Genomic DNA, 15,017 nt, shown 5'->3' on the forward strand with positions numbered 1-15,017 from the left:
CTTCAGTGTCACTTAAGGAGCCTAAAGAATCTCTCTGTCCCTTCCCCCAACCTCAGATACCCAAAATACACTTTACCTGGACAGTCCTTGAGTTCTGGGTGCACAATCTTTTTCAATGAATGGACTTGCTAAAAGAACTCCCTCAGAGAAAGTTAAGACCATTCACTGGGGGTTTATTACTGTGCAATGCAAATTGTTTTCTTACTGCCCAGCCCTAAGCTCAATTCCCAGCCTTGGATACCACATTGGATGAGACCGAAATGGCTGAGCATGATGTTTCATGTATACTCTGCATAACCCACAGCGCTTCCAAGTGTACTGCAGATTGTACTTGGGGGGGGTGCCGCATTTTGGAACAGATAGCTCTGTAAATGTCACCTTCTCATTAAAGCTAGAAATGCAAAATGTCTATCTGAATACTCAGAAGGTAGTCTATTATTCAGCTACTTGTGCATTGGGAGTCAAGAGGCTTATTCTCGGCTGAACACTCCTACAAATAGCAAATGGCATTTAAGAATGTGACTCTGAATGAGGACATTAATTGAATATTTTTGGGATCTGCCTCAGCCTAACACCAACATAGCAGTGGCCATAATTTGGATTCACACACCTTGACCAACTCAGATAAATATTGGAAGGCCTTAAGTTTCTCAGCGTATGTCTACACAGCAAGCAGCAACCTGTTGCTAAGCCCAGCTCTGTAGACTCAGACTTATGTGACGGCTCTAAAAATAGCGGTATAGATGTTTGGGCTTGGACTCTGACGCCTGCTCACATACCTACACATTGGAGCCTGGGCTCTAGCCATAGCCCAAATGTCTGTATCGCTATTTTTAATGCCAGAGTGTGAACCCCACAAGGCTAAGTCTTTAGACCCGGACTCTGACACATACTGCTACGGACTGCTGTTTGCAGTGTAGACATACACTTAGTGCTTCTGTTGAGCCTGCAGACAGACAGAAATAAAACTAAATTATGCCATCTGCTCACATTGCCAAAGCTAACTGTGCAGCCAAAAGGGCCAGAAACTTCATTTGGCAGTGAGTGGCAAAGTGAAATAGATTTTGGAAACTGGAGCTGAGTCTCTCATAAGTACAGTACTACATTTCACACAGGTTTGGTTTTTGTTTCTGGTATAGTATCATAGATCTTATTTTCTTGTGGATTTGTATTACTTGAAGTCCCCAGCAGAGACTGTTACGGTAGGTGGATGCTTCCTGGGTGGAAGGCAGATGGGAATAATTCCAGGAAGGCTGATGGAACCTTTCTCCCCGTGAAGTATTATGCATAGATCCAGAAGTATTTAGCTGTTAGCAATCACAGATTTGTTCCATGAAATATAGCTTATGATTGATTTCCCTGTTTCAATTTTGCCCGTAATTTACACGGAACAGAGAGCAAATATGCTCTAAAGTGTTCCTTTGGGTGGCCTTGGAGCAACATGCAGACTGCAGTCAGGATCAGGCAATGGGGGGAAAAGAAGGCTTATTTTATAAATTGATTACAGAAGCCAAGACTTTCAAAAACAAGAGCTTAAAGGTGGGCTCCTAAATAAGAAGCCTGATTTTTTTTTTTAAAAAAAAAAGAGTATTGTGAAATGGGAGCTGCGGTATGCCCAGCAGTTTTGGAAAAAAAATACTTAGGCTCTATTTTAAAAAATCTTGGCCAAGACAGATTATATATGGCAATTGTTTTCCTTCATTGTGAAAGGTGCTACATCTATATAGATATACATTTATGACAGTTTGTGCATCTGTCTGTCTGCGAATCTGTCCATCTGTGAGTCCTTTTGTTCAAGAACTCTTCTTAAACAATAAGAGCTAAAACCACCAAATTCGGTAGGCAGCTTCCTCTTATCCTAACTTAAAAGCAAAGTCAGAGTTTGGTTGTTCCAGGATAGTGGGATGTGCCTGGAATCTAATTGTTTTCCATAACACAGAAAGGGAGGGGGCTGAAAGCGGGGACAACTGTACTCTGCAGTGACCACTGGAGCCAGTGAGCACAAGGGACAGTTATACTGCAGAGTGACCATAGAGGGGTGGCCACACCAGGAAGAGGGTGGCCAGTTGGGGCCAAAGCTCTCCATATTGGTGGCAACTAGCCAGAGGTAAGTGGCCTCTGTGTCCCCAAACTCTTTCCCCCCAGCCCTCGGCCCCAGTGCTGGAACGGAGGTGGGTGGGAGGGGGGGAAGTGCAGCCTTCCCTCTATCCTGTTGGGACCGGGCTGCACAGCTTCCCCCCACAAGGAGCCGGAGGGAGCATCTGCAGTGCCTTCCTCACCACCACAAGTGGCCCCAGTGAGCCCAGCAGACCTCCTGGCCCCCTTGCCTGGGCCCCCCACGCTCTGGCCTAAATCCTGCACCCCCCAGCCTAAGCCCCTTCAAGCACCCAGCACCCTTCTCTGAGCCCCTTCTCACATCCATCCCTCTGTCCTGACTCATGCACCCCACACATCACCAGCGTCCTGCCCTGAAGGACCCAAGCAATGCCAGGAAAGTCTAGTTATTAAGTATTTCAGACATCTCTCTCCCAGAATGTGTAATAAGAATCTCCCACAAAATAAACAAATGCTAAATGAAGTGCAGTGTTTTTAGAGGTAAATACTAAGGATGTTCAATTTAGATTAATCAACTAATTGAATAGTCAATAAGGGCACCTCCACCTTTAAAATGTAGCAAGAGTCCCGTCGGCTCTTGCTACGTTTCAAAGGCAGAGGCACTGGGGGAACCACGGGACTCAAGCAGTACATATGGTAGACTGCTGCCAAACAGTTAACTGAATGTTTACATTCTTTACAGCTGTGGACTTCTTCAACCAGATCAATATGCTTTATGGGACTATTACAGACTTCTGTACGGAAGAGAGCTGCCCGGTGATGTCAGCAGGTCCCAAGTAAGAATATTTGTTATACATCACTGAGAGGGTACAACTTCTGAGATCAGTCTCTGTTTGCAGACTTGTGATAATGCTCATTTACTCTTGAAGTAAAGGTGATGTACAGAGACAGAGAAAACGTGCCCTTTCTTCATGCTTTTTGATGTAAAAGAATGCCTGACACTATAGTGGGGTTGGCACTGGTGGTTAGGTTCTCATGCCTCCCCTTAGAAATATCATGAATGTCCAATTTTATCTTCCCCGGTGAGTTCTCTAACAAAATAGTCTCTGCAAGACAGACTGGCAGTCATTTGATCCCTGAAGGATTTGGGATACTGAAAGCTTTTCTTTGATGTATTTTAGTTCACTAGATATCGCAAAACTCATCAACCACTTAATCTGAACAGAAATCCCTCCACGATTGCTGACGTTCGACTTATTTCATACATGCCATCTTGTACTTCTGCAGCTCTCCAGTGTTTTCTAGAAAAATACCTGAAATTGTAATATACAATTACAGTCAGGGAAACAAACGTTCTATATATTGTAAAGAGCTTGATATTACACACGTTTTATGAAAAGTATGTATGTGCATCTTCCATCTCTCCTTGCTCTTCTTTTGCTTCCTATATGTAACATGAGCTTTGTTCTGTAATATGTAGTTGAATAAAACTGTGAAATTATTCATAATCAGTTCTGTTGATCTGGTTAGAAGTAAGCATACAGGATTTATTTGGTGGGCAAAAGTTAGTGATAACAATTTAGAAAAGTGCTTGTCTACTAGGGATGTGAAAGGTTAACTGGTCAGCCAGTTAACTGGTGGGGGCTGGAGCAACTCCCCACCTGTCATGGGCAGAGGGCTGCTCCAGGCCCATGGGGGGCCTGCCATGGGCAGGGGCTGCTCCCGTTATCCTTCCTGTTTTGTGAGGCTGGAAACCTCTGCAGATCTTGAACTTGTCAGTTTGATTTGCTTCCTCCAAGCACTTCAGGCAGGCTTGGTGAGGGTCTCCTGTAGGCATAGGCTTCTGGCAAGAAGCACAAAGTTTGAAGTCCTGGGACTGAGGCATGCGTAGGGGGAGGGAGGGGCTAACAGTCCCACTAAACTAAGAAAAAACACTTATCCTGTCTTAAAACACTTACCTCAAAGACTCTCAGAGGGGTGGCCTTGTTCGTCTTTAATTTTTAAAAACAAAGGGTAGTCCTGTGGCTACGCCTTCTCTTAACTAACTCTTACGCTAATGAGAACTATTCATACAGAATAGCTTGGAAAATGCTAGGGAATCGCTTGAGGAAAGAGAAGAGGAGCACCTGACTGGTGGTAGGAAGGAACTGAACAGGCAGGGTTGTCAGAGCCCACCGTAACTGTGCAACTTCAGGGGGCTCCGCAGCTGACCTGACGTGTACCATTAGGGGAAAATCCTTTGGATGACTGAGCGTGCGGCATGCTCGCACCTACTTGGGCTCGACCTGAGTAATCACTTGCAGAAGTATTACTGCTGTTACTGCTTATTTAATTTGATTTACATGCAACTTTCCAGTCAGTCACTACAAAAACACGTGTCCTGCTCTGTCGTTGCAACGTCCCTCTAGCAAAATTTGAAAAGTGCAGATCTATTGATTTTCACCGTAAATTTCTGACAAGACGTGCGTAGCACTATTTAGCTATATTAAAAGGGAAACGTATCTGATTAGTGATGCACACAGAATGTAGAATATAAATGGTTCACTGTTGCAAATCATGGAGACATCCAATCCATTTTCAAAGTAAAACCGAAAGGTTTGTTTTCAGATGCTTCTAAAATATGGAGTCAAACTGAAGATCCACTGGTATGTGAAAATAACGTTCCTTCTGGCATGGGCTTGGATTCATGTGCATCTGCTGCACATTATTAGTGTTAAGTCTATGCACATCTCAAGATAAGTAGCTGAGGTAATCCCTTGGCAGTGGACAGATTAGGCTAGTGCACTTTTTGACAAGGGGAATCCTACCTCATGTTCTGGGCAAGCCTTAAACGCAAGCAGCTTGTGGGTTTGAGGTCTCTGCTGTATTTGCCATATCAAATGTCATGTAACCATAAGCAGAACAAGCACTCTGGAAAGTTATTGGTCAGTACAAAGTATATTGTGACTGTAATATGTGTAATACAGTGGTGGACAATAAACGGCTGCAGGCCGGATCCAGTTTGCCATTCCCAGCCAATGAGAGCTGCAGGAAGAGTTAACTGCAGCCTACGGGAGCTACAAGCAGCCATTCTTGCAGATGCGCAGGTAAATAAAGTGTTTGTCTAACCCTCGCAAACCATGTCCGGCCTGCGGGCTGCTTCTTGCCCACTGCTGGCTTACCAAATACTAGGAAGGAGGGGAAATTGAGTTATTGCTTCATTTTCCCCTTTTCTCGTTGGTTTTCATGCCTGCCAATAAGAACACACAGGAAAGAACACACAGCCAACATTTCAGATCTGGATATCTAGGGATAGGCTTCTAAGTCCAAATTAAGGTATCGTCATAAAAGTGGCCTTTTTTCCCCAGGAGTGAGTACTTGCAAGATCTCTCTGGCTTCAGTAAGATTTGCTGGTGCTCAGCACTTCTGTATTTAAGCACTTGAACAAAAGAGGCCTGAATTTAGCCGTGGAGAGTGTCCACAGATCCCAATTTTGGTCTGAAATAATAACCTTATGAAATTGCTGTTCCTCTGGCTTACACGTCTGCTGTGATAACAGTTATATATCCTCATTTGAATCTGCCACTTTAAATAGCTCCTCTCAGCAGTTCCTCTCTCTCAGCAGTGTGCCAACTCGCATTTTTCTGACCTCTTCCTTTGCTCCAGTGTCCCTTGGCAAATGGGATAGCCAAATTAATATCTCTTCACGGCGATTTAAAGATGATTATATATAAAGGTCCTATATATGTACTAATGCCCTTAAAAATCTTAATCCCAGCCATCTAGCATGTGCGTTTTACTTAGTGAAGGTGATAGTTCTGTTCTACAGCCTTCACAAATATTGTAACAGGGTCGCACTCACCTCTCGTGAGTGACCCCCTTGGCTGAGTGTGTGTGCGCCTGCACTCTCTGCTTATGGTTACTCTCCGGCTAAGTCATACACAGTTGGCGCACCTTGAGCTCCAAAGAGAACTGATTGGCTCTGGTGCAGTTGCTTCCTTTGTATTGGCTTGCTGGGCCCTGATTGGCTGCTTCCCCTGCAGACACTCAGGCCTGCTAGGAGGTCTCCTCTACTGCTTTTTCTGGGGCGGGATGTGGGAGGGGCCCTTAGGGTCTACTCCACCCCATCACACTCCTCTCCTTCCTAATAGGAGTGGGGTGGTAGTTCTGTATGAGGCACTCTTCCATTGTACCCCATTTTGCCCCATGTTAGCAAAGTTTTCACTCTCCCAGACTTCTCTGTCTGGAAGGCCATTAGTTATAGCCTTTCTGTGCCCTGATCTACCAGGGTCCTTGTCTCTCAGACTCCTGAATGTCGAGTCTCTGTGTTTCGTAGTCATACACTGTAGGGAGCAAACACTCTTTTTCCTGCTTGATGAACTGGAGCTCTTCACTCAGATGCTCATTCATGAACTTAAGATCCCCTAGTTCCTGAACTCTCTGTTTATGGTGGCTCTCCTGTGAGTCAACCGAGTCACACACAGTCTGCACAGCTCAAGCTCCAAAGAGGAACTGACTTCCTTTATACTGACTTGCTGGGTCCTGATTGACTGCTTCCCTTGCAACCAGTCTGGCCTGAGTGGAGGACCTTTCTATTGCCTGTTCTGGGGCAGGATATGGCAGGACCCCAAGACCTCCAGCAGGGGGCCTCAGGGCATAGCCCAGCCTGTCACAAATGTACTTTTTTTTTTTAAGTGTGTGTTTATATAGAGATTTCTGTGGAGGAGGGGTAGGTCTTGTTATCTTTAGTGCATGGCATATTTTCATATTTAGGTAGAATCATTTGCATATATGTGAATGGAAAAAACAATTAACTAATATGTCTCAATCCTGGTAAACCCTAACAATGTCATTTGGGGCTGTTTGGTCCTACAGCTAGTCACTGTAAATGCCATATTTCCTATGCTACGCACTAAATATAATTGTGTCTCTATTATAAAATGATCCATGAGCATTACAGAGGATTGTGGATTTTTTCTCTTCTTTATGCCAAAGAGGCTTGATCCAGCTACAAGGTTGAATTTTCCTTGATGGCAATGGCATGGTATGTTTGTTTTATTAGTAGAGATGTAGGTGCTTGCTCTCACACGTGTGTCAGTGTTTGAGTCTGGTTTTAATCTTCCATCTTTCATAAATGTCCTAGTATCACCGCTCTATATTTTGGGAACCCTCTAAAGAAGTTTCAGACCCAGTAGAGTGATTTCATTAATATGTTTAATCATAAGCAGATTAACACTTATTTCATTAGCTTCATGGGTTCCACATGTAATGCTGCACTCAGCCAGTCAGACTTGGGGATTGACAGAGTATTTGAAGATTATCTCTGCACATTTCCACTTACAATATGTGTTGTGCCAGAGAGTATCTCTCTGCTGTTTCTCAGAAGTCATCCAGTTAATGCTCAGAGCTTGTCAGGATACAAAAGCTAAGCAGGATCAATAGATGCACAAAAGACCTCAGAGCAGTACTGGGCAACCCAGACTAGTGAGTGTGCCACGTGAGTGCCCTTCTTCATCACCTCAGTAGGCTGCAAGACTGTTGTGACAAAGACTGTGCTTTGTATGAAGAAATATTTCCTTTGTTTAGCTTTATATCTGCTGCCTGTTCATTTCATTGGGCGGCTCTAGTTCTTGTGTTATATGAAGGAGTAAATAATACTTCCTTATTCATTTTCGTTACACCATTCAGGATATAGGCCATTATCATATCTCTCCATAGTCATGTTTTCCATGCTGAAAAGTCTGTCTTTTTAATCTCTTCTTGTATTGAAGTTGTTTTGTACCCTTAACCGTTTTTGTTGTCCTTCTCTGCCTCTTCCAATGCTAATATACCTTTTTTGACCAGAACTGCATTCAGTATTCAAAGTGTGGGCATACTATGGATTTATATAGTGGCATTATGATATTACTGTCTTATTGTCTATCCACTTACTAATGGTTCCTAGCGTTCTTTTAACTTTTTTGACTGGTGCTGTACAGTATCTAGAGAAGTATGTAAATAAATGTTAGTTTTATTTACTATCCTAACTGTTCTGTTGTAAAATTTATTGTGAAAAAGTTTTCAGAGTTGCTGATTTAACTGACAAAATGCTTAGAAGTGTTTAAAACAGGCTCCCTCTGTTTAAATTTTGTGCAAAATGTAGTTGTTGTGTAAAACAAACATATTTTACTCATAGTTAATCATAGAAGTGTGATAAATAAAAACATTCTCATAATTTTCATTCTGTAGCAAACATCTTAAAACAAACATTCCCCTACTGTTTGCCACTCAAACATCACAGTACTCTGCTGTTGTGTTAAGAATAGAAATGATAGTGACGAGGCTATTTTCAGTACAAACTGAAAAAATGAAGAGTAAATTTAAGCTGTTAAAAGTTAATAAGATTTTCTTAAATTCTTTCAGTTCTGATAATTTTAAGATCAGATTTGTAGGAAAGGTAACAATGTTTTCTCTGAAAGCACATAATTTTTAACTGGCGGTATCATTCTCCCTTGTATTTGGGGAGAACTGGTGCTTGCCTCTAATACAGCTCTTTGGTTCCTTTGAGACAGGGGTGGGCAATAATTTTTAATGGGGTGCACTCCAAGATTTTGATAAGTGGTAAAGGGCCATACTTCTGTGGAAGAAGCGCGAGGTCTGGGATGGAGGTTGGATGCAGAAGGGAGCTTGGGGTAGGGGGTCTGGGGTGCAGGAAAGAGTGTGGGGTCTGAGAGGGCATTTGGGTGAAGAAGGGGGTTGTGATCTGGGGCAGGGCCTTGAGATGCAGTGTCCAGGAAGGGGTATGGGTGCAGCAGAGGATTCTGGCCTGGGGAAGGGACTGTGGAAAGGGGTGCAGGGTCTGGGAGGGAGTTGTGACCTGTAAGAAGCGGGAAAAGGGGTACAGAGGGTTTGAGTGGTGGCCTGGGGCAGGCAGTTGTGGGAGGGGGGGGAGTGGGGTGCCAGAGGTAGGCTCTGGCTGAGAGGTGCTTACCTAGGCGGCTCCCAGCTAGCAGCCCTGCAGGAACCTGAGGCAGGCTCCCTTCCTCTCCGCTGAAGTCTCAGTCCACTCGCTGCTCCACATGGTTCAGCTCTAGGCATGCTGGGGGGGGGGGGGAGAGGGAGGCTTCACACACTGCCCCAGAACCTGGCTAATGGAAGCTGAGAGATTTTGCTGGAGGATGGGGGCAGCGTGCAAAGTCTCCTTCCTCCCTCCCCAGCAGCCTAGAGCAGAGAGCAGCCAGCTGTTTTAAGCATGAGCTGCTCTTTGCCTAAGGGGTCTGTCCAGGTGGCCGGGGGCCAGATCCAGAGGCTTGGTGGGCCGGATGCAGCCTGCTGGCAGCCTCTTGTCCACTCCTGCTTTGAGAGGACTATTGCACTGCAGCGCTCAGCAGTTCTCCTCATTCCTACATTGGCAGTATGTTGACTCCGTTGGTGGTAGGGAAGGACCTGGAATGAGTGTCTCCAAAAGCATTATGAAAGTTGAGTTCAGTCCTTAAACAGAAAGAGAAACCATTCCCAGGCTTTTGTATTAATGGCTCAATTGAGTGCTTATGAGGTGTCTTTCCTTTCTCTTCCAAACCAGATATGAGTACCACTGGGCAGATGGAACAAACATAAAGAAACCAATCAAATGCTCGGCACCAAAGTACATTGATTACCTGATGACTTGGGTCCAGGATCAGCTGGATGACGAGACACTGTTTCCATCCAAAATAGGTAAAAATGAACAGTGAAATAGGGTTCCTGTTGGAAGAGACTATTAAGATCTCTCAGCATTGAAAAGCTTGTGTAGTTTTGTGTCTGAAATTACAGGAAGGTAAAAGTATTGATTAAATCCCAAAGGGAACTTGGCAATAAATAGAAACAGTGAGCTGTTGAATGTTGTTAAATGATTAGTGACTGACATAAGATAGTTAAAGAAGACTGTATTAGGACTCTAAAAGGTACTTACATCTGCTTAAGCAGGTACAATTTGTGTGTCTGGCTATCAGACATAAAACATAACTGAACACTCCTTAATAAAATCTTGTTAAAATTCAGGAAGTGGGAAAAGGATAGTTCTATTTAATAAGCAGCTGTACTTTCATTTAGTCTTCAGCTTTCTCTTTTTAAAAAGAGTATTTCTCCTAGAGATATAGGAGGGGAGGAAACGTAATTCCAACCTCCGTACCCTAGGGCTGTGTCTACATTGGTGTGATCTTGCGCCAAAGTGGCCACTTTTGCGCAAAAATATGCTGCCTGTCTACACTGGCGGGGAGTTCTTGCGCAAGAACACTGATGTTCTAATGTGTGAAATCAGTGCTTCTTGCACAAGAACTATGATGCTCCTGCTCAGGAATAAGCCCTCTTGCACAACTGTTCTTGCGCAAGAGGCCAGTGTAGACAGGCAACATGAATTTCTTGCGCAAGAAAGCCCGATGGCTAAAATGGCCTTCAGAGCTTTCTTGCGCAAGACAGCATCTATGCTGGCACGGATGCTCTTGCGCAAAAGCACATCTCTTGCGCGAAGGCATATGCCAGTGTAGATGCTCTCTTGCGTAAATACTCTAACGCAAAAATTCTTGCGTTAAAGAGTATTTGTGCAAAATCTTGCCAATGTAGATGTAGCCTATCAGTATCTTTTTGTAAAATATAGTTTTCCCCAGCCACCAAAATAATTTTCTGTGCAGAAAAGACACATAGCCCCTAGGAGACATTTCCCCTATTGGTTCAGCTTTGCACCCTTGATTCTGAATATAGAACTTATTGCTTACAAGTAAATAGGGAAGTGTTGTATGTTCGGAGGAGGCTGCTTTAAATGCATGGCACTATTTAGCAAACGTTTAATGACAGTCCACTTTAAAAAAAGGATCATCTGTCAAAAATAAATGGCTTTTGTTTTTACTTGTTCATGGTTTTAGCCAGATGCAAATGAATGTATGAGAGGTTTTGACTTTAAATCATCCCTCTTCTCAACTATCCCCTGCGCTGCACATTGCAATGTAGAACTTGTTGACAAAATGCCGTGGAGCTGTTGGACACAGCGAGTGGGGGAGAGGAAAGCCCCTTTGATTATTATTGACAGTAATGTTAATCGTGTTTCAAGTTATTTAATATTTATCATACTGTCGTGCGCAAAGGGCTCGGATCTCCATTTTGCTTGTGTCCTGTTCAAGTATATATATGTAGACTTCATTTAATAGGATTGGGGGGGGGGAATATATTTTGGAAAATAGTGACTCAGAAAATGAGTAACGGGGTTATAGTGTAGATAAGCAAGTGAACATGCACTGCCAATGTGATGCAGTAGCGTAAGTGCAAATGCAATCCTTAGATGTCTAATAAACAGGGAAATATTGAGTAGGGAGGTTTTATTAGCCCAGTATAAAGGACTAGTGAGATCACCCCTGACTTACTCCATACTGTTCTGGTGTCCACACTGTGTAAAATGTACATTGATAAATTGGCAAGGTTCAGAAAAGAGCAACAGGAATGATTTGAAGTCTGTCATATGGTGAGACACAAAAGAAGCCCAATCTACTTTATCCAAGATGAGGTTGAGAGAGAACTTGACCATAATGGCGAGAAGATTTTTTATAGTAGAGGACATTTAATCTATCAGACTAAGGTACAGGTTGGACCTCCCTCGTCTGATACCCTCAGGACCTGGCTTTGCCGAACGAGGGGAGGTCCTCCCCAACATGGCCCATGCTTCCTGTGGCTAGGACTCTGGCTGAGCCCTGCTACTGCCTGCCTGGCCGTGGCTCCTCTGGAGCTCTGTGGCTGCCAGAACTTTGCTGCTGCCATGGCTGCTGGGGCCCAGCAGCTGCTGGGATGGCCAAAGCTTCATGGCTCTGCGGCCGCTGCTGGTCCCTGCAACCTCCTGGCAGCAGGGACCAGAACTCCGTGCTGGGCCACCCGCCCCTCCCTCAACATGGGGCTCCTAGCTGAGTTGTGCCCTCACCCACTGCTCCTGCCCTATGGCCCGACCTCCCTACATCTGGACTCTGTGGTCCAGCCAGATCATGAATATTGCCAGTCCAGAGACTCCTGGTTAAAGGAGGTACAACCTGTATAACAAAATCCAGTGATTGGAAGCTAAAGCCAGACACATTCAAACTAGAAATTAGGTACAGTTTGTTTTTTGACAGAAAGGATAATCATTGGAACAATTGACCCAGAGATATAGAGAATTTTCCATCACTTGAAATCTTTAAAGTAAGAAGGGGATACCTTTCTGCAACACATGCTCTAGCTCAGCTAGGAGTTATGGGCTTGATGTAGGAATCCATGGCTTGTGTTAGGCAGCTGATTGTAATAATCCCCCAGCTTTAAAATCATAGAATCATAGAATAATAGGACTGGAAGGGACCTCGAGAGGTCATCGAGTCCAGCCCCCCGCCCTCAAGGCAGGATCAAGCTCCGTCTACACCATCCCTGACAGATGTCTATCTAACCTGTTCTTAAATATCTCCAGAGAGGGAGATTCCACCACCTCCCTTGGCAATTTATTCCAATATTTGACCACCCTGACAGTTAGGAATTTTTTCCTAATGTCCAATCTAAACCTCCCCTGCTGCACTTTAAGCCCATTACTCCTTGTCCTGTCCTCAGAAACCAAGAGGAACAAATTTTCGCCTTCCTCCTTGTGACACCCTTTTAGATATTTGAAAACCGCTATCATGTCCCCCCTTAATCTTCTTTTTTCCAAACTAAACAAGCCCAGTTCATGAAGCCTGGCTTCATAGGTCATGTTCTCTAAACCTTTAATCATTCTTGTCGCTCTTCTCTGTACCCTTTCCAATTTCTCCACATCTTTCTTGAAATGTGGCGCCCAGAACTGGACACAGTACTCCAGCTGAGGCCTAACTAGTGCAGAGTAGAGCGGCAGAATGACTTCACGAGTTTTGCTTACAACACACCTGTTGATACAACCTAGAATCATATTTGCTTTTTTTGCAACAGCATCACACTGTTGGCTCATATTCAACTTGTGGTCCACTATGACCCCTAGATCCCTTTCCGCCATGCTCCTTCCTAGACAGTCGCTTCCCATCTTGTATGTATGGAACTGATTGTTCCTTCCTAAGTGGAGCACTTTGCATTTCTCTTTATTAAACCTCATCCTGTTTACCTCTGACCATTTCTCTAACTTGCTAAGGTCATTTTGAATTATGTCCCTATCCTCCAAAGAAGTTGCAACCCCACCCGGTTTGGTATCATCTGCAAACTTAATAAGCGTACTCTCTATCCCAATATCTACATCATTGATGAAGATATTGAACAGTATGGGTCTCAAAACAGACCCTTGAGGAACTCCACTTGTTATCCCTTTCCAGCAGGATTTAGAACCATTAACAACAACTCTCTGACTACGGTTATCCAGCCAATTATGCACCCACCTTATCGTGGCCCTATCTAAGTTATATTTGCCTAGTTTATCAATAAGAATATCATGCGAGACCGTATCAAATGCCTTACTAAAGTCTAGGTATATGACATCCACTGCTTCTCCCTTATCCACAAGGCTCGTTATCTTATCAAAGAAAGCTATCAGATTAGTTTGGCATGACTTGTTCTTCACAAACCCATGCTGGCTATTCCCTATCACTTTATTACTTTCCAAGTGTTTGCATATGATTTCCTTAATTACCTGCTCCATTATCTTCCCTGGGACAGACGTTAAACTGACCGGTCTGTAGTTTCCTGGGTTGTTCTTATTCCCCTTTTTATAGATGGGCACAATATTTGCCCTTTTCCAGTCTTCTGGAATCTCCCCTGTCTGCCATGATTTTTCAAAGATCATAGCTAAAGGCTCAGATACCTCCTCTATCAGCTCCTTGAGTATCCTGGGATGCATTTCATCAGGACCTGGTGACTTGCTGACATCTAACTTTCCTACGTGATTTTTAACTTGTTCTTTGTGTATCCTATCTTCTAAACTTACCCTCTCTCTGCTTGTATTCACTACGTTAGGCACACCTCCAGACTTCTCGGTGAAGACCGAAACAAAGAAGTCATTGAGCATCTCCGCCATTTCCAAGTTCCCTGTTACTGCTTCTCCCTCCTCACTAAGCAGTGGGCCTACCCTGTCCTTGGTCTTCCTTTTGCTTTTAATGTATTTATAAAAGGTCTTCTTGTTTCCCTTTATGCCTGTAGCTAGTTTGATCTCATTTTGTGCCTTTGCCTTTCTAATCTTGCCCCTGCATTCCCGTGTTGCTTGCCTATATTCCTCCTTTGTTAGTTGTCCTAGTTTCCATTTTTTATATGACTCCTTTTTTATTTTGAGATCGTGCAAGATCTCCTTCTTAAGCCAAGCTGGTCTTTTGCCATATTTTCTATCTTTCCTACACAGCGGAATTGTTTGCTTTTGGGCCCTTAACAACGTCCCTTTGAAATACTTCCAACTCTCCTCAGTTGTTTTTCCCTTCAGTCTTGCTTCCCATGGGACCTTACCTACAAGTTCTCTGAGCTTATCAAAATCTGCCTTCCTGAAATCCATTACCTCAATTGTGCTGGTCTCCCTTCTACCTTTCCTTAAGATCATGAACTCTATTATTTCGTGATCACTGTCCCCTATACTGTCTTCCACTTTCAAGTTCTCAACTAGTTCCTCCCTATTTGTTAAAACCTACGTAGATTTGTTAAAAAATCTACGAAGACACAGTCTTAGCCCCAAAACGCTTACCATACATTTGTTTCTTTTTAGGCGTTCCTTTCCCAAAGAACTTCATGTCCGTGGCGAAGACCATTCTGAAGCGTCTCTTTAGAGTGTATGCTCATATTTACCACCAGCACTTTGATCCAGTGATCCAGCTGCAAGAAGAGGCACATCTTAACACATCCTTCAAGCACTTTATTTTTTTTGTTCAGGTAAACTAGCATAAGAATATTATGGTAACAATTGCCTTCTACTCTGAAGACAGAATGTACTAAAATGACCTTACAGACAAATAACATGTTTTGAGTTTTCTAGCAGTTGGTACAGGAGCTGGTCTTTTTACATAATTGACAACTCTAAGACC

General features: G+C 43.7%; 1 protein-coding gene across 2 annotated transcripts in view; it reads left to right on the forward strand.

Moving 5' to 3' along the window:
• Window positions 1-15,017, forward strand: part of MOB1B (MOB kinase activator 1B) — a 70,739-nt gene that overhangs the window by 45,264 nt on the left and 10,458 nt on the right. For both annotated transcript variants that reach the window (XM_075929429.2, XM_006137033.5), the window contains exons 3-5: window positions 2,798-2,891; window positions 9,596-9,729; window positions 14,702-14,865. In XM_075929429.2, the coding sequence (XP_075785544.1) occupies window positions 2,798-2,891; window positions 9,596-9,729; window positions 14,702-14,865 (392 nt within the window). The remainder of the gene's footprint in view (window positions 1-2,797; window positions 2,892-9,595; window positions 9,730-14,701; window positions 14,866-15,017) is intronic.

Source organism: Pelodiscus sinensis, chromosome 4, assembly GCF_052426305.1.
Source record: "Pelodiscus sinensis isolate ZL-2025 chromosome 4, ASM5242630v1, whole genome shotgun sequence".
Classification (NCBI taxonomy): domain Eukaryota; kingdom Metazoa; phylum Chordata; order Testudines; family Trionychidae; genus Pelodiscus; species Pelodiscus sinensis.